At 52.8% G+C, this 23,171-nt stretch overlaps 1 protein-coding gene and 2 gene segments (V, D, J or C); all 3 read left to right on the top strand.

The window, feature by feature from the left end:
* Window positions 1-23,171, top strand: part of LOC142419578 (M1-specific T cell receptor alpha chain-like) — a 394,724-nt gene that overhangs the window by 306,183 nt on the left and 65,370 nt on the right. The window lies entirely within an intron of this gene.
* LOC142419581 (Ig heavy chain V region C3-like) lies at window positions 3,181-5,558 on the top strand. The segment is given in 2 exon segments: window positions 3,181-3,367; window positions 3,809-5,558. Coding segments are annotated over 2 exon segments (399 nt in total).
* On the top strand, window positions 8,814-10,859 carry LOC142419579 (Ig heavy chain V region 3-like). The segment is given in 2 exon segments: window positions 8,814-9,218; window positions 9,915-10,859. Coding segments are annotated over 2 exon segments (651 nt in total).

Here is a 23,171-nt window from a genome sequence, read left to right as displayed (position 1 = left end):
AACAGCAGCGACTGAAATCCTTCTGATAAGCAGACTCCGGACACTCCATCCTTTCACTAAGAGTTCATCCGCTAATTAAATCATGCTGCCTGCAAGACCATTAGCTGCAAGTGTTTCTTCACTAGGGAGGCTTGCAAAGACCTAAGAGACATTAAGTCTTTAGCTTTGCCAGTGTGCTGTGAGGAGGAGGCAGTGGTAGAGCTGGGGTTCGTACAAAGGGATCCCCCTTCCTCTGGCCGTGACAGCCTTGAGGGGATTTGGTGCACTAGTGGGGCAGGTTTGCTTTAGGCTGGATGAGTGCAGGAGGAGTGACAACAGCCGAGACTGGTTATCTGGAACAACCTGCACTCTCTCCAGGACCCCCATCATGTTTTCTCCAAGAAAGAATCTGCTGGGTGAGCAAGACTGGGGGAAGAAGTGAAGAAGAGAGTCCCTAAAAGAGCATGTCCCTGGGCAGATGGAGGGATCCATCTCCGAAGGGTTGGAGGGATGGGGGTGTCAGCTTCTGTTGCCTTCCTTTGACAGTTTAAGCAAGGTGCACAATGAGATGGTGCGTAACGGGATGTGCAAGAAAGTGCCCTGCAGCTCTGCAGGGGCTTGCAATGGCAGAGCAGGGGCACAAAGAATATTTCGGTGCTGTGCCTCCTCTCTGCATGCAGGCACCCCATTCTGTGCCTGCCTCCTGGATGTGCAGCGGGAAAGGAGCCAGGTAGAGCAGCCCAGCCTAACAGGGTCCCTGATGGACAACCCAGCAGCCTGGCAGGACACAGGTGGTCTGGGAAAGCCAGGAAGGGAGAGCCAAGGGCTGGAGGGGGAGCAAAGAGGAGCTATGCAGAGCTGAATGAGGGAGTGTGGGGCAAGGGGTTATCACGGGTGTGTTTTCTGCACCGTGTCTCCTGTGTCTGTGGGCTCTTCAGATATTTCTGTACGTTGATGAGATTCCCCCAAGCCAAGCCGTCCCTTCCTCATGGTAAATAGTCCCAGCTCATTCAGCCATTCATCACAGGAGACATGATGTAGTAGCTTAATCATCTTAATGGTCCTTCTTTGGTTCCTCTTAGTATGTCCATGTCTTTCCAGTACAGGGGAGACCAGAACTGGACACAGCACTCCAGATGTGGCCTCACCAGTGCTGAGTAGGGGGGAAGGACCATCTCCCTCGACCTGCTGGCAAAACTCCTCCTGGTGCCGCCCAGGATACCGTTTGCCACTCTGGTGCATTAGCCTTGGGTGGCTGCCAGATGCCCACCAAGCTGCTCTCTCAGTCCCCTTCTACAATGGTATGGGGGAGAAAAGATTAAAAATTTATGAGTCAAAGTACAGGCAGGTAGATGGCTTACAAATCACAGGAAAACAGACATGGGGAAAAGTAATGTATTGCCAATCAAAAATAGAGTAATGAGAAACAACAACAAAAATAAGAAATCATCCCCCCATTCCTCCTTCTTCCCAGGGTCAACTTCAATCCTTCATTCCCAACTTTTCTACCTCCTCCTCGCCCCAAGCAGCACAGGGAGAAGGGGAAGGGGGGTTGGAGTCAGTTCATAAGACTTCATCGCTGCCACTCCTTCCTCCTCACACTTTTCCCCTGCTCTCATGTGGGGTCCCTCCCACAGTATACAGTCCTTCATGAACTGCTCCAGCATGGGTCCTCTCCACGGGGTACATTCCTTCAGGAACAGACTGCTGGCCCCCAGCGCATGCTGCTACGTGGCGTTGTTCCTCCCAGGTACTAGTCCCTTTCCCTTGTGTTGTGGGTTAACCCCAACAGGCAGCTAAGCACCTCATAGCCGCTGACTCACTGCCCCCTCGGCAGGATGGGGGAGCGAACTGGAAAGGTAAAAGAGAAAACTCATGGGTTGAGATCAAGACAGTTTAAGAGGTGAAGAGAAAGGTGCGTGCACAAGCCAAGTGAAATATGGCATTCATTCCCTACTTCCCATCTGCAGGCAGGTGTTTAGCCATTTGCAGGACAGCAGGGCTTCCTCACGCATAACGGTTACTTGGGAAGTCAAATGCCGTAACTCCGAATGTCTCCCTTCCCTCCTTCTTTCCCTGAATTTTATTGCTGAGAATGACATCATATGGTGTGGAATATTCCTTTGCTCAGTTGGGGGCAGCTGTCCTGGCTGCGTACCCTCTCAGCTTATTGCCCAACCCCAGCTTACTGGCTCGTGAGGCAGCGTGCGAAACAGAAAAGGCCTTGACGCTGTGTGAGCACTGCTGAGCAAGAGGTTAAACATCCCTGTGCCATCAACACTGTTTTGCTCACAAATTAAAAAACATAGCACCATGCGAGCTACGATGAAGAACACTAACTCTATCCCAGCCAAACCCGGTACACCTTGTTGAACTGCCTGAAGTTCCTGTCGGCCCATTGCTCCAGCCTGCCCAGGTCCCTCTGGATGGCAGCCCAACCCTGTGGTGTTGCAGCCCCTCCTCCCTGTTTTGTTTCATCAAGAAGATTGCTGGGCATGCTCTTTATTCCATCCTCGAGGTCATGGCTGAAGCTGTTAAAGAGGACTGGACCCAGAGCAGACCCTTGGGGTACATCGCTAGATACTGGCCCCCAACTAGACTTCATGCCACTGGTCACCACGCTTGGGGACCAGCTGTGTGTCCAGTGTTCAGCGTGGGAAAGAAGTGTCTGCAAGAAATGGGAGGGATGATCAGGGGCTTGCGAGGGTGCGGTGGTGGTGGGGAAGAGGGAGCTCTGCGATGCAGAAAGGAGGAGTGTGAGGCAAGGGGGAAGGAGCAGGGAGTCGTTTCTCCACCGCGTATCTTGGTGGTCCGTGCGGGCAGGGGATGGGAGTGAGGCCAGGGCGGGCTGGGGGTGCAGGGCACGGGGAGGGTCCTGCGAGGGGACGCTGCGGGCCCGCAGCCCGACGCTGGCGCTGGGGCTGGGGCTGGGGCCGGCCCCGGCTGCGCCTGGCCGAGGCGCCGACTCCCCTCCGCAGGGCTCGGCAGGGCGACAAGCCGGGACAGCGCCGGAGCCGCGCTGGGAGCCAAGGGCCAGGAGCCTTCGTCTGCCGGGGCACCGCGCTCCTCCTCTGCCCAAGACCCTGCCCCGCGTCCCGCCCCGCGCCCCCCCTTCTCCTCCCCCGAAGGCGCCGCGGCACCGGGGGGCCGGGCCGGGCCGGGCCGGGCCGGGTCTGGTCTGTTGGGGCGGGCAGAGGCGTGGGCGCTGCCGCGGCGAGGGGCCGAGCCGGCGGGGCGGGCAGGAGCGGGCCCGATCGCGGCTGCGCTCGGCTCCTCTGCGGCTGCCGCCGGGCGCTTGTGCCCCGGCCGGCCCCGGCGCGGCAGGGCATGATGGCGCCCGGGCTGGGGCCGTGGCTCCTGGCCTTGTCCTTGGCCGCGGGGCCGGCAGGTGAGAGCCGGGCGGGGAGGGCAGCGAGTCCGGCGCTGGGCCCGGCGCTGGGGCTGGCCGCGGCCGGCCCTGCCCGTCGCGGGGCCGCGGGGCTGCGGCTGCTCCCGCGCCGGGCGCGCTGTTGGCCTGGCGCTCGCCTTCCTTAGCGGGGAAGCGGGGAGCGGGTGGCGTGGGCGGGAGAGGGAGAGGGGAAGGCAGAGGCAGAGGCAGAGGCAGAGGCAGAGGGAGGCTTTCGGGCAGCCGGTCGGCCGGAGTGTCGGGAGCAGGCGCGGCTCAGCCCCGAGCAGGGCAGGCGGGGCATTGCCCCGGGCGCGGGGGTTTGCCGGCAGAGAGGGGGGTGTGGGCTGTCGCTGTGTCGGGGCGGGGGGCGCCGGGGCGGCGGGGGAACGTCCTCGGGCCGTGGGCGCGCCCTGCCCGGCTGCCCGCGCTCTCCGTCCGCAGGGGTGTGGGCGCAGCTGAGGCTGGTGGAGGCCGGCGGAGAGCTGCGAGCGCCCGGGGACTCCGTGCTCCTCTCCTGCCGCGGGTCCGGCTTCACCTTCGGGAGTTATCCAGTCCTGTGGTACCGTCAGGCACCCGGTGGCAGTCTCGAGTGGGTGTCCTACATCAGGTCCGATTCCTCAGTCACTCAAGTCGGGGCAGCAGTGGAAGGTCGAGCCACGGTGTCCCGGGACAATTCCCAGTCCGAGTCATCTCTGTCCCTGCGTGCCCTGAAGCCCCAGGACTCTGCCCGCTACTTCTGTGCCGTTCCCACGGGGACAGGAAATCCAGCTGCGCTTTAACAGAAACCTGCTGAGTCCGGCACAGGGTGCACAACGTGTGGAGCTGGCGAGTGCTGAGGTGGCTCAGGGCTGTTTGCAGGGAGAGAGGGGCCATCCCTGCACACCGCAGGTTATCCTGGCCTTTCTGCAAGAGCTCCTTTCCCAGCACTGCCAATTTCCATCTTTGGAGTTCTAAAGGCAGTGGTTTATTCTGAGGAGGTGATTCAATGTGTTTCTGTCACCCAACCAGGCTGGCCACTCTGCCTGCCTGCAGCCCCTCTCTGCCTTCCCATGTCCCCATTCTCCCTGGGGCACCCAAAGTGCTTGGGCTTTGGCAACAGCATTGCCTGGCAACACCATTGCCTGCTTCCATTGACCCTTTGGTGGGCAATTTCCTTGTGCCAGCGAAAGCAAAGCAGTGATGGAACAGCCCTGCTTTTGTTTCAGGTACATTTCAGGGTGATGAGATCCAAGCGACGAGGTCTGCAGTGTGGTGGCGAGCAGGGAACACGGGGACCTTACGATGCACTTACAGGTCCAATGCCTCCTATATTTACGTGGCCTGGTATCGGCAGCGTCCTGGCGGACCCCTGCAGTACTTGCTGCAGAGCAAGGGCCGGGGAGGCTCCTACAGCCACACAGCCCCTTTTGCCCGCAAGAGGTTTTCCTGCCAGGATGACAAGAGCTCTGGGACACTGATCATCAGCGGGCTGGAGCTGGGGGACAGTGCGCTCTATTACTGCACCCTGCAGGGACCACAGTGAGAGACACCCGGGGGGTGCCCCAACAACATCAGCTTCCTCCTCTCCTGCTCTCCCCTCCTGCATGTTCACGGGGGTCACAGCCCATCTTAGTGGTGAGTCCATGAGTGGACTGTGGCTGGGGTCAGAGAGAGGGGTGTCTCATCGTGGCTGGGTGCTGTCAGTGCTCCAGAGAATAGAGTAGAGTAGAGTAGAATAGAATAGAATAGAATAGAATCGACTATTTCAGTTGGAAGGGACCTACAACGATCATCTACTCCAACTGCCTGATCAGTTCAGGGCTGACCAAGTTAAAGCCTGTTATTAAGGGCATTGTCCAAATGCCTCTGGAACACTAACAGGCTTGGGGCATCAACCACCTCTCTAGGAAGCCTGTTGCAGTGTTTGAGCACCCTCTCACTAAAGAAATGCTTCCTAATGTCCAGTCTAAACCTCCCCTGGTGCAGCCTTGAACCATTCCTGTGCGTCCTATCGGTGGCTACCAGGGAGAAGAGATCAGCACCTCCCTCTCCACTTGCCCTCCTCAAGAAGCTGTAGAGAGCAATGAGATTGCCCCTCAGTCTCCTTTACTCCAAACTAGACAAACACAAAATCCTCACCCACTCCTCATAGGTCATGCCTTCCAGCCCTTATGGGGGGAAACCTGATGTGGGAAGCCTGAGGAGAGCAGATGTGTGGGTAGAGAGGAGCTGGGGAGAGGTGAGCAGGAGCTGCTCTGGCCAAACACCCTGTGCACGGTGTCATTGCCCATCCTTGCTAATTGGATTGGGGCAGGGGAGAAGTTGGAGGTTTTTAGGGGGGAACTTAGCACACCCTTTCCTGCCTTCCATGCATTGCATAAATTGAGGCGATGATCCTTCCCCTCTACTCACAGAATCACTGAATGACTGAGGTTGGAAGGAACCTCCAGAGGTCATCTGGCATAAGCCCTCTGCTCCAGCAGGGCCACCTAGAGCCTGTTGCCCAGGGCAATGGCCAGACAGCTTTTTAATATCTCCAAGCCTGGAGACTCCACAACCTTTTTGGGCAAGCTGTGCCAGTGCTTGCTCAGCCACACACTGAAAAGTGTTTTCTGACGTTCAGTGGGATGCCTTGAGCTGTTGCTGCCTGTTCATCCTTGTCTCCCAGGGTTACAGGTGCCCTTTCTCAGGTGCAGACAGAGGCCTCTGGGCCCACACTAGGGAAGGTCTCAGAGTCTCTCACGCTTACCTGCCACATCTCTGGTGTACCCATCACCGACAGCAGCTACGCTTGGGACTGGATCCGTCAGACTCCTGGCAGACACCTGCAGCATATTGTGTTGCAGTATCCTTTCACAGGACTCCAGCACATTGCTTCATCCTTCCAGACCCAAGTCAGCAGCTCTGCAGACCCCTCCAGGAACCAGCTGTCGCTGGAATTGCTCTCGCCATCAGCTGCAGACGTGGCCACCTATTTCTGCAGCAGCAGAGAGCTGGGAAAGGGCAGAGTGCTTGAAACACAGGCAGGGCCAGGGCAGAAAAGGAAGGAGGGGGTTTAAATCCAGGCAGATCTTTTGTGGTTGGCTGCAAGAAGGCTTCTCAGGACTAGTCTGGGCTGGCTTTCCTGGAAAGGGGCACAGTGGTGCTGCAGCAGCAGCAGCAGCAGCAGTCTCCCACAAGCACCCACAGAAACCATAAACATGTTGTTAACCTTCTTCCTTCATTCTCAGTCTCTCCCACAGGCAGAAAGCAACAGAGAAAGAGGGGAAACAGAGCTGAATTGAGTTTTGAAACCTCATGTTGTTCAGGGAGCCCCAGAGTAGTGCAACAGCAGGAGCTGAGCTGCAGAGCATCTTTTCCCCAGATGTGATGAATAGTCTCTTTGTTGTGTTGTTAGTGTTGGCTCCATGTGCATATATGGAGGGCCAGCATATATGGCCAGTGAGGGCCAGCATAGATTTTTGTGAGGAGCCCCAACAAGGAGGATACGAATACTGCCCTGCACCAGAACTCCTGCCCTCCATGAGCTTGGGGCCATAGAGAACCCAGCATGTCCTACCACACTGGGGCAGCTCCAAGTGTCCCAGTGCACCTTAGGCCACCCTGGCCCTGCATCCCCCTGCTGCTTTTCCCAGCCTCAAGCCTCCAGTTTCAATGGGTTCCTCTACCCTCTGCAACTCCCCTTCCCATGCCTTCCCTGGATCCCCTCCCCAAGGAGCCAGACTGGAGCTCCCATTGAAAAGAGAGGGGAGTGGGAGGATTCAGACAGTCTGTGGAGGGCCACAGTGGTGTTGGCAATGCTCCCCAAAATGGTGGTATCTGTCAAGACAGTGACATTGTGTCAGGGCTCAGTAGATGTCCCATCCTGTGGTCGTAGGGGAGCTCTGGGTTGCTGCTGAGTAGGATGAGCGCAGAGGAGGGAGTGTCGCTGCTCTGCTGAGCAGCCCCAACAGCCTGATCCCCACTGAGTCCTGTGCACATGAGTTTTGGGGGATGAGCTGGGGGGCCTGAGCCTGCACACGTACTCCAGAGCTTCACCCCAGATCTCACCTGCCCTTTGCTGCCTTTGCTGCTTGGTGGTCTGGAAGGGCTTTGGTGGGAAGCGGCAGCTGGAGAAGGGTCAGCACGAAGGAGCGAGTGGAGGAGTAGAGTGCTGGGCCAAAGTGGAGGGAGCAGGGTGGGGAGCACATCTGCGTAGGGGTTGTGGGATTACTGCTGAGGTGACTTAGAAATTAGAATTGATAGGTAAGGCACAGCATTGAAGAAGCTTCCCAGGTGGAATGCGGCTGACATCCATTCCATGGAAGTTCCCTAGGCCTGCACCCTTAGATGTCGGTAACGCCAGGGGAACCTGGTGTGCTGACTCTAAGAGGCGCTGCCCAGAGGGTGGAGCGGTGTGGAGATGCCGTGGCCAGGCTCTGCAATAATAGGGGAACTTAAAGGTGTCATGGAACTGATAAGCTGCATATTTACTACCCTGGGCCAACAGCCTGCCACGTTTTTGATGAAATGCTGTCCTTCTGGTGAACTTTGCTCATTATAACATTGTTATAATACCAAAACACACCTCCATCCCAAAAGCTACCCTCCTCCAAGGTGCAACCACCCCTCACTGAGCTTGCGCACTGAATTTTCCTAGCTTATACCTTTAAAGGTGAAGTGAGAAAACTTTACACTAATCCTAAACAAAGGTATGTATGACTAGGGTCACTCAAGCTCCACCTGAAAGGTGAAGAATAGTATAAAATAGCTTAAGAGAAAGAGAATGTTAGGGAAGACACCATCGTGTACCACTCTGACATTTGGGATCAGTCGACGGGCTGAGCCTCTCTTCCCCTGCCATCGGGACACCTTTGGGTAAGATTTGAACACTTGGTTATACCAAGTGCCTCCCTGGGAAACATAGAAATCTCTATAGAATCACTTTATTATCTTTTAACACGTTTGTAGCCGGCGGTGTTACGCACACTCTTGGTATTTGCACGTGCTTTGCAGACAGTGAATTTATCACCAGTAATCCAAAGAACCTGTGTGTCTGTTGCGCTAATAAACTGCACTCTTCATTGATCTTGCCGTGGTGGTTCTCATTGAACGCTACCAGACTCTTTATATGTGGCCGTGATAGTTCATGCAACACGACTAGACTGGGGGTGTAAGTGCATTATTAGTGAATCCGTAATCGTGAAGTTCAGTACGCTGGACACGACCAGACTTATAACATTGTAAATTAATGCTGTCGCCTTAGCAAAAGCCCTGAGAGGGCTCTGGTTCTGATAAGTGGCTATACACACACTCAACGGGAGGGTGTGTCGTCGTCCCCCCGCCACTCCTCAGACTCCTATTTGTATGCGACAGTAACTCTTAACGCAACAGGGGTGCCCTGTTCAAGCGGAGCTGGGCTCAGGGGCTCCCATCTGGGAGGAGAAGCTCAGCAGCACCAAGGGTCAGGCGAGCACTGGGAGCACAACCTGCCACCCCCAGGGCCAGCTCCAAAGTCCCAGCAGCACCCTGCAGTCCATCCTCGGGGGAAGGTCGAGGGTGGCCTTACAGCCACACGTCACCTTTTGCCCACCAGAGGTTTTCCTGCCAAGCAAGCGGCTCCGTTATTGCACCCTGCAGGGTGAGAGACACCCGGGAGTGCACCAACAGCTTCAGCTTCTTCTGCTCCTCCAGCCCCCGCCTCTCGCCTTCACTGTTGTCATAGACCGAGGGAGTGAGTAGGAGGGACTAGGAGTGACTGCAGTGACAGAGGCACACACAGGGAAGATGTGGGCAGAGCTGCTGTGCAGGCAGAGAGAAGGTGGAGAGAGGTGAGACAGAGCGGGCCTGGCCATGTGGACTGGCCTGTGCATGGGCTTATTGCCCATTGTAGGTAAGTGAGAGGAAGGGGTGATGCCCCCCCGGAACAGAGCGTGCCCCTGTGCTCTGCATGGCTCTGTGGAGCTGTGCTGACCGCTTGCAGCCTGACGTGTCCCCGGTTCTACCTCCCCAGCCATCCCTGCAGAGCACAGTGGGAACAGCCCTCCTCCTCTACTAGCCGTGAGTTAGGCACCTCCATCCAGCCTGCCTCCTCTGCTGTGTGGGCACAGGCAGGGCACCTGCCTGCTTCTCCCACACCTTGGGGCCTTAAAGCTTTGCTTTTGGAATGGACACTCTGCTCATGGGGCACTGTAACCTGTCTTGCAAAGACCAGGTTGAGGATGGCAGTGTAGGGCCCAAGTCCCACTTGCCTGTGAGAGGTCCTTGTCCCTCCTGTGCTCTTTCAGAACAGTTTCAGGGACAGGAGAGTGGGTTCCTCAGCATCCCAGCTTGGCAAAGACAACGGGATTTGTCCCCCATGGTGCAAAACCTTCCTGCTTCAAAAGGGAAAATCAGGAAAAGGGAGGGAAATGTGGTGTCTCCTTCCTCATGAGCCCAGCTCTATTCCTCTTCCCACATTTGTCAGCAGGGTTTAGAGAGAAGGATGTAGTGCTCCCACTAGTCCATGGCCATCGCAATGCCCCCACCAGCGTTGCTCTAACCTTTGCTGAATCTTGGAGTGACAATGGCTTGTTCTTCCTCTCTGCAGCAGTCACTGGCCAGGTGGCCCTGGAGCAACACATCGGGGAACTGGCTGTGCGAGAGGGAGATGGAGTCACCTTCCAGTGCAGCATGAGTGGAGACAGTATGAGCAGCTACTACATGTTCTGGTACCGGCAGCGGCCACGTGGCACTCTGGACTGGATTTACCGGGAGGGTGATGCCTATGGAGAAGGTTTCCAGGATCGCTTTAAGGGAACAGTGGAGAGCTCCCAGAACAGATTCACACTGCAGATTCAGGCAGCAAAGCAAGGGGATGAAGCCGTGTATTACTGTGGTGCTGGGCTCACCCTGGAGCAGCTCTGCAGCAGAGTGGACCAAAAACCGACTGCCAGAGAGTACAGACTTCTGAGTGTTTCTTTCCAGCAGACACTAACCAGAGGTTGGTGTCACACAATGGCAGGTGCAGGAAACAGACCTTTGGCGTGCTTGCAGTACGAGGCAGTGAAGGGAAGTGTGGTTGAAGGACTGAGACCATTTATGTTGCAGGTGGATCTACTGTGGGAACTTGAGAGGCTGTATGGTGAAGTGCAGGTTATTGCACGTTGCCTGGGCTCCTGTCCAGCATGGCCCAGTTCTTCCTCCGTGGCTTGGTTGTAGAGCTATGGGATCATGGAGATGGGGTGCGGTCGCTTACAGGAGTACTGTAGTGGATGGAGCCAGGCTGTTTAGGAAAGACAGAGGGCAGGTCAGCGTGGGTGACATTGTGGCGGGTGGCTGCTACAGATCACGTGATCTGCTTCCAAAGAAGTAGACTAGGTGTGGTGGGTTGACCTTGGCTGGCAACCAGGTGCCCACCAAGCCGCTCTATCAGTCCCCCTCCTCAACTGGACAGGGGGAAAAAGTACAATGAAAGGCTTATGAGTCGAGATAAGCACAGTGAGATGACTGAGCAACTATCGTCACAGGCAAAACAGACTTGAATTGGGGAAGTTAATTTATTTATTGCCAATCAAATCAGAGTAGGATAATAAGAAATAAGAACAAATCTAAGACCCAAAGCATGAGGGTCCAAAGAAGGGCCACGAAGATGATCAAAGGGCTGGAGAACCTGCCCTATGAGGAAAGACGGAACGAGTTAGGTCTTTTCTCCCTGGAGAAGAGAAGGCTTAGGGGGAACCTCATCACAGCATGCCAGTACTTAAAGGGCGGCTACAAAAAGGACAGAGACTCTGTCTTCACAAGGAGCCACATGGAGAAGACAAGGGGCAGCAGGTACAAGTTGCACTGGGAGAGGTTCATGTTGATCTAAGAAAGAAACTTTTTACAGTGAGAACAATCATTCACTGGAACAACCTCCCCAGGGCTGTAGTAGAGTCCCCATCACTGGAGGTATTTCAAGATGGAAATGGACAGGGTGCAAGATAAGCTCTTCCCTATGAGAGATTGGATGAGATGATCTTCTGAAGTCCCTTTGAACCAGGGCTGTTCTGTGATTCTATGTTTCTATTATGGGAACTTCAGAGGCTGTAAGGGGAAGTGCAGGTTAGTGCACATTGCCTGGGTTCCTCTCCAGCATGGCCCAGTTTTTCCTTCATGGCTTGGTTGCAGAGCTACAGGGTCATGGAGATGTGGTGGGGTAGCTTAAAGTACTGTAGTGGATGAAGCCAGGCTGTTTAGGAAAGACAGGCTGGGAGGGTGAGGAGGCCCTTTCTGTGACAGAACAGCTGGAATGCATGGAGCTCTGCTTTGGGATGTACAATGAGCCAGCGGATAGCATATGGGTCAGAATTAGAGACAGGTCAGCATGGGTGACATTGTGGTGGGTAGCTACTAGAGATCACCTGATCAGGAAGAAAAAGTAGATAAGGCCTTCTTCAGACAGCTGTAAGAAGCCTCACGTTCACTGGCCCTGGTACTCATGGGGGACTTGAACCATGCCAAATGTCTGCTGGCGGGACAGAAGACCTGGACTTTAGGCTCATTGGGAATTTACTTGGCAGGATCCCATGGGTCCTGGACAGAGGAGAGGTCTAGGAGAGCTGCTTGATTTTCAGAGATCACTTCCTTCAAGCTCAAGAATGGTTCATCTTGACAAAGCAGAAAGTCAAGCAAAGGTGATCTGGGAGGGATCTAGAGACCCTGTCTGATCACGCAGGGTTAGGTTTAGGAAAGCCAAAGCCCATCTGGAGCTGATTCTGGTGAGGCAAGTGAATGGTAACAAGAAAGGCTTCAAGAGGTACATTATTAGGCAAAGAAGGATTAGGGAAAATGTGGGCCCACTGCTTAATTGGGGCCAGGGAGCTGGAGACAAAAGACACTGAGGTGACTGAGGCACTCAGTGCTTTCTTTGGCTCAGTCTTTACTGGTAATACTGGCTTTCAGGAATCCCAGGTTGTCTCGTCCCACTCGGTGGGTTGCGAGATGAGTGAATCTTTTCGATTCCCCGACTGTTTGTGTACCGACAAAAGCAGATCTCTGCTCGGCAGAGCCGCGTGGTCGGCAGAGTCACGACAATGACCCAGAGGAACAGTCTGGCCAGCAACTTTATTAACTGGCGAATTCCACAGACGGACAAACTTCACGACCTGACGAGTTTAACGAACGAACAAAGGCGATTTGGCAATGGAGCTATTTTGCGGGCTTCCCGATCCCAAACTTGCATATATATATTGGAAAAGCAGAGGAAAAGAGAAGAGAAGCAAGAAAAGGAAAGAAGGAGAGAGGAGAAAAGAGAAAGAAAAAGTATCACCACCCTTGGATCCCGCGATGACGATGACACACGTGGCAATCCTCCAGTGGTGGGCGTGCGCGCGCTTCCCGGGGGGTGGGGGGGGGGGTGGGGCCAAGCCTTTTATTGGCTAATCCCCGCCTCCAGGTACGCCCCTTCAGGGCTTACATGGTTCTTGTTCTAGAACGTTCTCAATCTTCTGCGCAGGCGCTGGGGGAGGGGGGTGGTTGTGAGGGGTCTCTGGCGCGGTTGCAAGCCCCTTTCTCAGATGACCGCTGTCCATACATGGTCAGGTTTGGCAGAACCTGGAACCGCGCATCCTCCGACGCGCTCTCCACATCCCGCTCTTGCTCTCCCCCACCCCATGCTCGCAGACCTGCTGTCGCCATGCAAATAGCGCCTCAAATCGCCACAATGTTTGAGACATTAACTCTTTCAGTCTCTCACACAGGTCCCTGAGACCATTCAGAGTGTCCAGAGCCAGGAAGACTTATGTCAGTGGAGGAGGATAATGTCAACGCATAGTTAAAGAACCTGAAGGGGGACAACTCTATGGGAACTGATATGGTGCACCCACGAGTGCACAAGTGCTTTTCAGCATGGTACACAGAGGGGATTCCTGAACCAGGGGAATTTCAGGGGGCGCCGAGAGCGCCACCAGGAGCCCGCAGCTTGCCCGACAGCGGCTGACGAGACCTGGGCAGGGCCAGGAACAACGGGGGCCAAGGCCCCACACACATATAAAAGGAGCCCTTAGGGAGCGCTGGCGACCAGGGCATGGCACGGCAGTTCATGTGGCAGGCGCTGAAGCTCTGGCAGCTCTACCAGCAATCGTATCCACCCGGCAGAAAGCCATGGCCTCTCTAAGCTCTGCACCCACCACGACTGATGCAGCTTCCCAGACAGAGCTCTGGTGGGAACATGCTCCCACCCAAGTGTCAGGCTGCAGGGTGTGCCAGTATTGGATGGCAGCAGTGAGCACACCTGTGGGAGGTGCACCCAGGTAGAGAAACTTCTCCACTTAGTGACAGAGCTCTGGGAGGAGGTGACTAGGTTGAGGAGTATCAGGGAGAATGAGAGAGAGAGAGAGACTGCTGGAATCACACCCTACCTTCCCTGAGACAGGCCCAACAGGCAGACAGGACGCATGATACGGAGGACTGCTTATCCTCTCTCTGCCTGGCTGAACACAGTGACTTAAGGGATAAGGGGCAATGGAGACAAGTTCCTGCCTGGCACAGCAGGTGCATCTCTTCTGTGACTACCCCACCTTCTCAGATGCCCTTGCATAATAGGTATGAGGCTCGGCAAGTGGAACCGAACAATAACAAGGACGATGGTTCATCTACCTTGGAGGTGTCACCAAGGTTAAGTTGGCCTATGCCCTGAGTCAAAACTGCTTCTATAAAGAAAAATAGATGGGTCATTGTCATAGGAGACTCCCTTCTGAAGGGAACAGAAAGGCCCAATATGCAGACCAGACCCACTTCTTAGGGAAGTCTGCTGCCTCCCTGGCGCCTGGATTAAAGATGTGAAGAGAAAACTTCCTACCCTGCTACGGCCCTCAGATTATTATCCATTACTGATTTTTCAGGTAGGCAGCAATGAAGTTGCAACTAGAAGTCCAAGGGCAATCAAGAGAGACTTCAGGGCCTTGGGACGACTGGTTAAGGGATCAGGAGCACAAGCAGTGTTCTCCTCTATCCTTCCAGTTGCAGGGAATGATGAGGGAAGAAACAGGAAGAGTCAGCAGATGAATACCTGGCTCTGAGCCTGGTGTCACTGGCAGAATTTTGGGGGTTTTGATCATGGGCCAGTTTACATGACACCAGGCCTGCTGGCAACAGATGGGGTACACCTGTCTCAAAGGGGGAAAAGGATCTTTGCACAGGAGTTTGCAGGGCTCATTGAAAGAGATTTAAACTAGATTTGAAGGGGGAAAGGGATAAAACCAGGCTAGATAGAGGTAAGCCTGGGGGTGGCACACCAATGTTTGAGGCACACCAATGCTAAGCGAGGTCCTTCGGTCTGCTGTCTCAGTGGAGGCAGGGGATGGAGATCCATGCAGCAGCAAAGACGCAAGGGTTATGGATGTGTTAGAAACCATGGAAGCACCTGAGAATGGTCACATAGGAATTAGGGTTTTTTCCCCCAAAACGGTGGTGGGAAAAGGTGGTGGGATCAATAGCCCAACTGAAGTGCATCTACACCAATGCACGCAGCATGGGGAACAAACAGGAGGAGCTGGAAGCCATTGTGCAGCAGGAAAACTATGATATAGTTGCCATTACGGAAACATAGTGGGATGACTCACACAACTGGAGTGCTGCAATGCATGGCTATAAACTCTTCGGAAGGGATAGACAAGGAAGTAGAGGCAGTGGGGTAGCCCTGTGTGTTAGGGAGTGTTTTGATTGTCTAGAGCTTAATGATGGTGACGATAGGGTGGAGTGTCTATGGGTAAGAATCAGGGGGAAGGCCAACAAGGCAGCTATCATGGTGGGAGTCTGTTACAGACCACCCAACCAGGATGAAGAGGCAGACAAAATATTCTATAAGCAGCTGGGACAAGTCTCACAATTGCTAGCCCTTGTTCTCATGGGGGGACTTCAACTTACCAGATGTCTGCTGGAAATACAGCACAGCAGAGAGGAAACAGTCTAGGAGGTTCCTGGAATGCATGGAAGATAACTTCCTGACACAGCTGGTGAGTGAGCCAAGTAGGGAAGGCACTCCGTTGGACCTGTTTTTTGTGAACAGAGAAGGACTTGTGGGTGATGTGATGGTTGGAGGCTGTCTTGGGCATAGCGATCATGAAATGATAGAGTTTTCAATTCTTGGAGAAGTAAGGAGGGGGGTGAGCAGAACTGCTACCTTGAACTTCTGGCGGGCAGACTTTGGCCTGTTTAGGAGACTGGTTGGCAGAGTCCCTTGGGAAGCAGTCCTGAAGGGCAAAAGAGTCCAGGAAGGCTGGACATTATTTAAGAAGGAAATCTTAAAGGTGCAGGGGCAGGCCGTCCCCATGTGCTGAAAGACAAGCTGGCGGGGAAGAAGACTGGCCTGGCTGAACAGGGAGCTTTTGCTGGAACTCAGGAAAAAAAGGAGAGTTTATGACCTTTGGAAGGAGGGGCAGGGAACTCAGGAGGACTACAAAGATGTCATGAGGTTATGCAGAGAGAAAATTAGAAGGGCCAAAGCCCAGCTAGAACTTAATCTGGCTACTGCTGTAAAAGGCAATAAAAGATGTTGCTATAAGTACATTAGCGACAAAAGGAGGGTAAGGAGAATCTCCATCCTTTATTGGATGTGGGGGGAACCATAGTGACAAAGGATGAGGAAACGGCTGAGGTACTTAATGCCTTCTTTGACTCAGTCTTTAATAGTAAGACCAGTTGTTCTCCATGTACCCAGCCCCCTGAACTGGAAGACAGAGACAGGGAGCAGAAGGAAGCCCCCATAATCCAAGGGGAAGTGGTTAGCAACCTGCTACACCACTTAGACACGCACAAGTCTATGGGGCTGGATGGGGTCCACGCAAGGGTACTGAGGGAGCTGGTGGAAGTGCTCACCAAGCTTCTTTCAATCCTGTATCAGCAGTCCTGGATAACTGGGGAGGTCCCAGTCGACTGGAGGTTAGCAAATGTGACGCCCATCTACAAGAAGGGACGGAAAGAGGATCCAGGGAACTACAGGCCTCTCAGCCTGACCTCGGTACTGTGGAAAATTATGGAGCAGATCATCCTGAGTGCCATCACATGGCATGTACAAGACAACCAGGTGTTCAGGCCCAGCCAGTATGCATTTATGAAAGGCAGGTCCTGCCTGACAAACCTGGTCTCCTTGTACAACCAGGTGACCCTCCTAGTGGATGAGGGAAATGCTGTAGGTGTTATCTACTTAGACTTTAGTAAAGCCTTTGACACTGTCTCCCCCAGCATTCTCCTGGAGAAACTGGCTGCACATGGCTTGGCCAGGTGTACTCTTTGCTGGGTAAAAAACTGGATGGATGACTGGGCCCAAAGAGTTGTGGTGAATGGAGTTAAATCCAGTTAGTGGCCGGTCACAAGCGGTGTTCCCCAGGGCTCAGTACCGGGGCCAGTCTTGTTTAGTATCTTTATCAATGATCTGGATGAGGGGATTGAGTGCACCCTCAGTTAAGTTTGCAGATGACACCAAGATGGGCAGGAGTATCTATCTGAGGGGAGGAAGGCTCTGCAGAGGGATCTGGGCAGGCTGGATCTATGGGCCGAGGCTAGTGGTATGAGGTAAACAAGGCTCAGTGCTGGGGCCTGCACTTGGGTCACAACAACCCCATGCAACGCTACAGGCTTGGGGAAGAGTGGCTGTAAAGCTGCCTGGCAGAAAAGGACCTGGGGGTGCTGGTTGACAGCTGGCTCAACATGAGCTGGCAGTGTGCCCAAGTGGTCAAGAAGGCCAGTAGCATCCTGGCTTGTATCAGAAGCAGTGTGGCCAGCAGGAGTAGGGAAGTGATCATCCCCCTCTACTCGGCATTGGTGAGGCCACACCTCGAATACTGTGTTCAGTTTTGGGCCCCTCACTACAAGAAGGACATTAAGTTGCTGGAGCGTGTCCAGAGAAGGGCAACAAAGCTGGTGAAGGGTCTGGAGAACAAGTCTTATGAGGAGCGGCTGAGGGAACTGGGGTTGTTTAGCCTGGAGAAGCAGAGGCTGAGGCTAAGGCTGAGACCTTATCGCTCTCTACAACTACCTGAAAGGAGGTTGTAGAGGGGTGGGTGTCAGTCTCTTCTCCAAGTAACTAGAGATAGGAACAAGAGGAAATGGCCTCAAGTGGTGCCAGAGGAGGTTTAGATTGGATATTAGGAAAAATTTCTTTACTGAAAGGGTGGTCAAGCATTGGAACAGGCTGCCCAGAGAGGTGGTGGAGTCACCATTGCTGGAGGAGTTAAAAAAACGTGTAGATGTGGCACTTCAGGACATGGTTTAGTAGGCATGGAGGTGTTGGGTTGACAGTTGGACTAGGTGATCTTAGAGGTCTTTTCCAACCTTACTGATTCTATGATTCTATGATCTCTGGACCACTGACAGCACCCAGGCACAATGAGATCCCCCTCTCTCTGACCCCAGGCACAGTCCACTCACGGACTCACCACTGAGATGGGCTGTGACCCCCGTGAACATGCAGGAGGGGAGAGTAGGAGAGGAGGAAGCTGATGTTGTTGGGGCACCCCCCAGGTGTCTCTCACTGTGGTCCCTGCAGGGTGCAGTCATAGAGCGCACTGTCCCCCAGCTCCAGCCCGCTGATGATCAGTGTCCCAGAGCTCTTGTCATCCTGGCAGGAAAACCTCTTGCGGGCAAAAGGGGCTGTGTGGCTGTAGGAGCCTCCCCGGCCCTTGCTCTGCAGCAAGCACTGCAGGGGCCCACCGGGACATTACTGGTACCGGTGGTACCACTGGTACCAGGCCACATAAATATAGCAGGTGTTGGAGTTGTAATACATTGCAATATACCCGAGTCCCTTGCTCGCCACCACACTGCTGACCTCGTCACTTGGATCTCATCACCCTGAAATGCAACTGAAACAAGAGCAGGGCTGTCCCATCACTGCTTTGCTCTCACTGGTAAAAGGAGACGGCTCACAAGGTGAGATGGCAGGAGGGTTAAACTAGACCTTTTCTGGAGGTCCATTACAGCCTCAACTCTTCTACCATCCTGTGAGCAAAACTGGCACCTCTTCTGCTCCCCCTTTCTAACACCCTTTCTGGGAAGCCTGTAAGGACAGCGTCGTGCCCAGACAGAGCTTTTAAGAGACAGCTTTGGGGTCTGGAAGTGCTTTGGGAGTACTCTTGCATCCTTGGGCTTCTGACACTAGAGGACCTCTAGTCTTTCCTCCTGACCTCATTTGCTGCCAACGTGCTGCCAAGTATTCCCTGCAGTCCTCCCGCAGTGGCCTTTGGGTGGCTGTGAATGGGAAAGGGAGAGCCTCTACCAATCATTTCCCAATTGAATTCCCTCTCCTCCCCTCTCATCCCCTCCCCTCCACTGTCTCCAGGAACCCTGCCTCCAGCAACAAGCTGTGGCCAGCAGTAGGCCTTTCAGGCTACAGGACGTCAACTGGTCAAATGGGAATAATTTCCCCATCCTTCCAAAGCCAGGCTCTGTGTTTGTGTAAGCAGTTGTGCAACCTTGTCGCATAAGAATGTACCTGTGTCTGAACTTCACAGAAGAAGAATACACCATAAGATCTAACAGAGGACCATACACCTTAAATACAGCAGACCCTGTAAATACAGCAAACAACGATGCTGAATAGCTTTCCCAAGTCCTTTGTGTGCTTCTTTTTTACCCACACATATTACTTTTGTATCACTTGCATATTTCTCTCTTGCCTTCCAGCTTTGAAACTTGAAGCCAAAAGAGGAAAGTAAGTTTTCCTCAACACTCCTGTAAAAAGCTGTTTGTGGAACTCATCGGGAAGGTCCAACCCTCCTGCTCAAGCAGGGCCACCTAGAGCTGGTGGCCCAGGCCCATGTCTAGATGGCTTTGAATATCCCCAAGGAGGGAGACTCTACAACCTCTCTGGGCAATTCGGGCCAGTGCTCAATCACCCTCGGAGTGAAAAAGTGTTTCCTTATTTTCAGACAGATCCTCCTGTGTTTCAGTTTGTGCCTGTTGCCTCTTTTCCAGTCACTGGCCACCACTTAAAAGAGTCTGGTCCCATTGTCTTTGCACCATCCCATCAGGTATTTCAATACATTGATGAGAACCTCCCTGAGCTGTCTTTTCTTGATGGTAAACATTCCCAGCTCTCTCAGCCTTCTTTCATATGAGAGATGCTCCAGTACCTTTCATAATCTTTGTGGCCCTTTGCCGGATTCTCTCCAGTATGTCCATGTCTCTCTTGTAGTGGGGAGCCTAGAACTTGAGCCAGTACTCCAGTTGTGGCCTCACCAGTGCTGAGTAGAGGGGAAGGATTATCCCTTTGACCGGCTTCCAAAACTCCTCCTAATGGAGGAAAACCAGGAAACCATTAGTCTTCTATTCCACAAGGGCACATGCTGGCTAACTCTGTGTCGACCAGAACCCCTAGGCTGTTTCCTGAACTGTTGCTTCCCAGCCAGCAGTCCTCCAGCCTATATTGGTGTGTGGAGTTATTCCTCCTGAGGTGTAGGACTCTGCATTGGAAAGCAAAGCTACTTTCCAGCCAGTCTGCCTTCCTTTTTCCTATGGTGAAGTTCTGAGTTGTTTGTTTCTTTTTGTGTGCTTCTCTCCCAGATCTGAGACTATAATGGGAGCAAGAGCTTGTGAGCATGTGTGTTTGCAGCTGCTCTGGGCTTCAGGGGTGGAAGGGAGGCAAGTCCCACAGTTGTTCAGGGCTGCTCTCAGTGAGTCATGTTGTTACATCAAACAGTTTGGTCCTGACAGGGATGTCCTACATTTTTCTGTCCCCATATGAGCTCTACCCCTTTTGCTTGCCTTCTTCCCATGTCTCACGCCAATCCTCACTCCTCTCACACTCCAAAACCGCTTCACCTTTGGAAACGTTTTTGCTGTTTCCATCGTCTCCCAGTAGCGTGGGTATCCAGTCATGGCCCAGCTGGTGAGGTGTGTGAATAGCCCTGCTCTGGTTTTGGGCACGGATCAGGTCAACTCAGTCCAGCCCACGAGTTTTGCTGTCTGAGGAGCAAGCAGAGGAAATAGGGAAAGTGCAGACAGTCATTTGGGAGCTCACTGGGAGAACGGGGAATTCTGTGCTTCTCTTCCAGATCTGAGACTATAATGGGAGCAAGAGCTTGTGAGCATGTGTATTTGCAGTTGTTGTATGCCAGAGATCACAAGCAGAAGCCCAGGGAAGTGGTGGAGTAGATGAAGCGACTGCTTGAGCTGTTGCTGCCTGTTCATCCTTGTCTCCCGGGGTTACAGGTGCCCTTTCTCAGGTGCAGACAGAGGCCTCTGGGCCCACACTAGGGAAGGTCTCAGAGTCTCTCACGCTTACCTGCCACATCTCTGGTGTACCCATCACCGACAGCAGCTATGCTTGGGACTGGATCCGTCAGACTCCTGGCAGACACCTGCAGCATATCGTGTTGCAGTATCCTTTCACAGGACTCCAGCACATTGCTTCATCCTTCCAGACCCAAGTCAGCAGCTCTGCAGACCCCTCCAGGAACCAGCTGTCGCTGGAATTGCTCTCGCCATCAGCTGCAGACGTGGCCACCTATTTCTGCAGCAGCAGAGAGCTGGGAAAGGGCAGAGTGCTTGAAACACAGGCAGGGCCAGGGCAGAAAAGGAAGGAGGGGGTTTAAATCCAGGCAGATCTTTTGTGGTTGCTGCAAGGCAAGTCTCATCCCAGAGTTCTCAGGACTAGTCTGGGCTGGCTTTCCTGGAAAGGGGCACAGAGGTGCTGCAGCAGCAGCAGAGTCCCCCACAGGCACACACAAAGACCATGAACATGCTATTACTTTCTTCCTTTCTTCTCAGTCTCTCCCACAGGCAGAAAGTGCCAGGGAAAGAAGTTTGGGGTTGTTTTTTGGAAGAAGCACGAGCATTGAAGGAATTAAAATTTTAACATGGAAAGGCAGAACTCAATTGCATTTGGATACCTCATATTGTTTGGGGAGTCTCAGAGCAATGTTGCAGCAGCACATAATAATCAATTGTATCTGAGAAGAGAGTGGCACTGCACCAGGAACTGGACTATTCAGATGATTTTTTCCCAGGTTATGATGAAAAATTCCTTCTCTGCACTCCTAGCTTTGGCTCCATGTGAATAAGCACACATGTTCTTATTCTGAGGACTGAGCATTCAGTTCTGTATTTGGAAGTGCAGATTTTCATGGAAGTGCATTTGCATATATGGCTCTATATGCAAATGCATCCATATGCATGTGTGCATGCATACCTTGCCCTGGGCATCCTATACAACAGCTAGAGATACATGGGAGGTCAGTTATCCCCAAATTTGCCCTGATTACCACATTTGGCTATATGGAAGAATCACTGCAGTGGATTAATCTAAGAGCCATTTGACACAGTAGATTGCCTGTCAGGCCAATGTCTTGCAAAGGCTATAAATGCAAAAGAAATGCTACTTTATTTCTTCTGTTACTAGCCTCCTTTCTTGTTGGCTCAGTAGCTCAGGGATTTCCCCAGACAGATATTATAGATCTCTTTTTAAATCACTACTTTTAGCTGTCCTCTGTGTAGTGAAGGTTGTGACTTACTGTTTGGTCTTAAATATCTAGTTTCCCAAGATCACCTATAGTGTCTCCAGGGAACCAACAATCAGTAACATTTCTGATGGTAGAAGTGTTGAATGGGATGGTTCTGTTCACAGAAGAACATAATGCCCACCACATCATTTTAGAGAAAGGCCATTTTAGAGAAAGGCCAATACATCTTGACAGATGTATCCCAGAACCAGCTCTTCTTGCCAATAAAAGCCATGGACACAGCCTCTTACAAATGCATGATGAAATCAGGTGGATGTGCGAGGGTGGGAGGTGGGAGGTGGCTCAGAGTCAGCTGTTACCAAAAAAAGGAAATTGTGTTAAAGTACAAATGGAGATTTTTTGGGGCCAAGAAGAATTATGCTGGAAGGGCCAGGATAGTTTCTTCTGGGAAGAAGCAGGAATTCAGACAACCATGCATGGACAAACCACGTGCTAGTTCCCCTCTAAAATGTATCTTCATCTGCCTAGGACACTTTTCTAGAGGAAAGGGAGGTTCCCGCTCTTCTCATTTCCTCTGAAACAGAACTCAAGGAGAGGTCTTCAGTATCACCTCGTGGAACACAGTCTGAACAGTCTAACATCTCACTGGCAGTACTGGAGCGCCTCCTACAATTTTTTGGAGGGAATGCATCAGGACAGAGGGGGAAAAAAAAGGCAGAACTCAGCTTTTAAACGGAACAAATCCAAGCATGTGGCTTGCGCAAGGCTGTGAAGACAGGTGTGTTTCTGTGGCCACCCAAATGGAGAAAGGCTGTGTAACTGCATCTGAGCTCTCGGTGACAAGCAGGGTGCGGTTTCACTGCTCTGGGAAGATTTGGCAGCAAGTGAAGGGTGTAGGAGAGGCACCTGTATGTACCCAGGCCTGTGGCAGGAGGTATTTAGAGCTTGTTCTCTTTGTCCTGCCAACAGTTCAAAAGACTGAAAGTATCATATCAGCCAACTTGACAACTTTCCTGGAGGAGTGAGGCAATAAAGAGGAGAAAACAATTTGACACAATAAAGGGAACAACAGATGAACATGCCCATGTTAACAACAGAAGCAGCACTGGTATTAAAAACAGTGATTGAAAATGAGAAATACACCTTTGTACTTAGTAACAACAATAATGAAAATAAACATATTGAGTGATACAGCATGGAACCAGGCAGATTTGTGAACAGGATGAAATAATGCTATTTCCTTTTGTGTCTTAGAAATGGATTTGAATATTCAGAAACTGCTCCACAATTCCAGGTAGCCATTAATCAAAATCATTAAAGTAAGATAAAATTCAAATTCAAAGGCAACTTTAGTCAACCCTAACTAGGGGTTCCCCACCTTCAAACTCAGATAAAAGCACATATAAATAAAGCAAAAGTCCAAA

Source organism: Mycteria americana, chromosome 22, assembly GCF_035582795.1.
Source record: "Mycteria americana isolate JAX WOST 10 ecotype Jacksonville Zoo and Gardens chromosome 22, USCA_MyAme_1.0, whole genome shotgun sequence".
Lineage (NCBI taxonomy): Eukaryota > Metazoa > Chordata > Aves > Ciconiiformes > Ciconiidae > Mycteria > Mycteria americana.
Note: the sequence above shows the minus strand (reverse complement) of the source record. Positions and strands in the feature narration are given on the sequence as shown.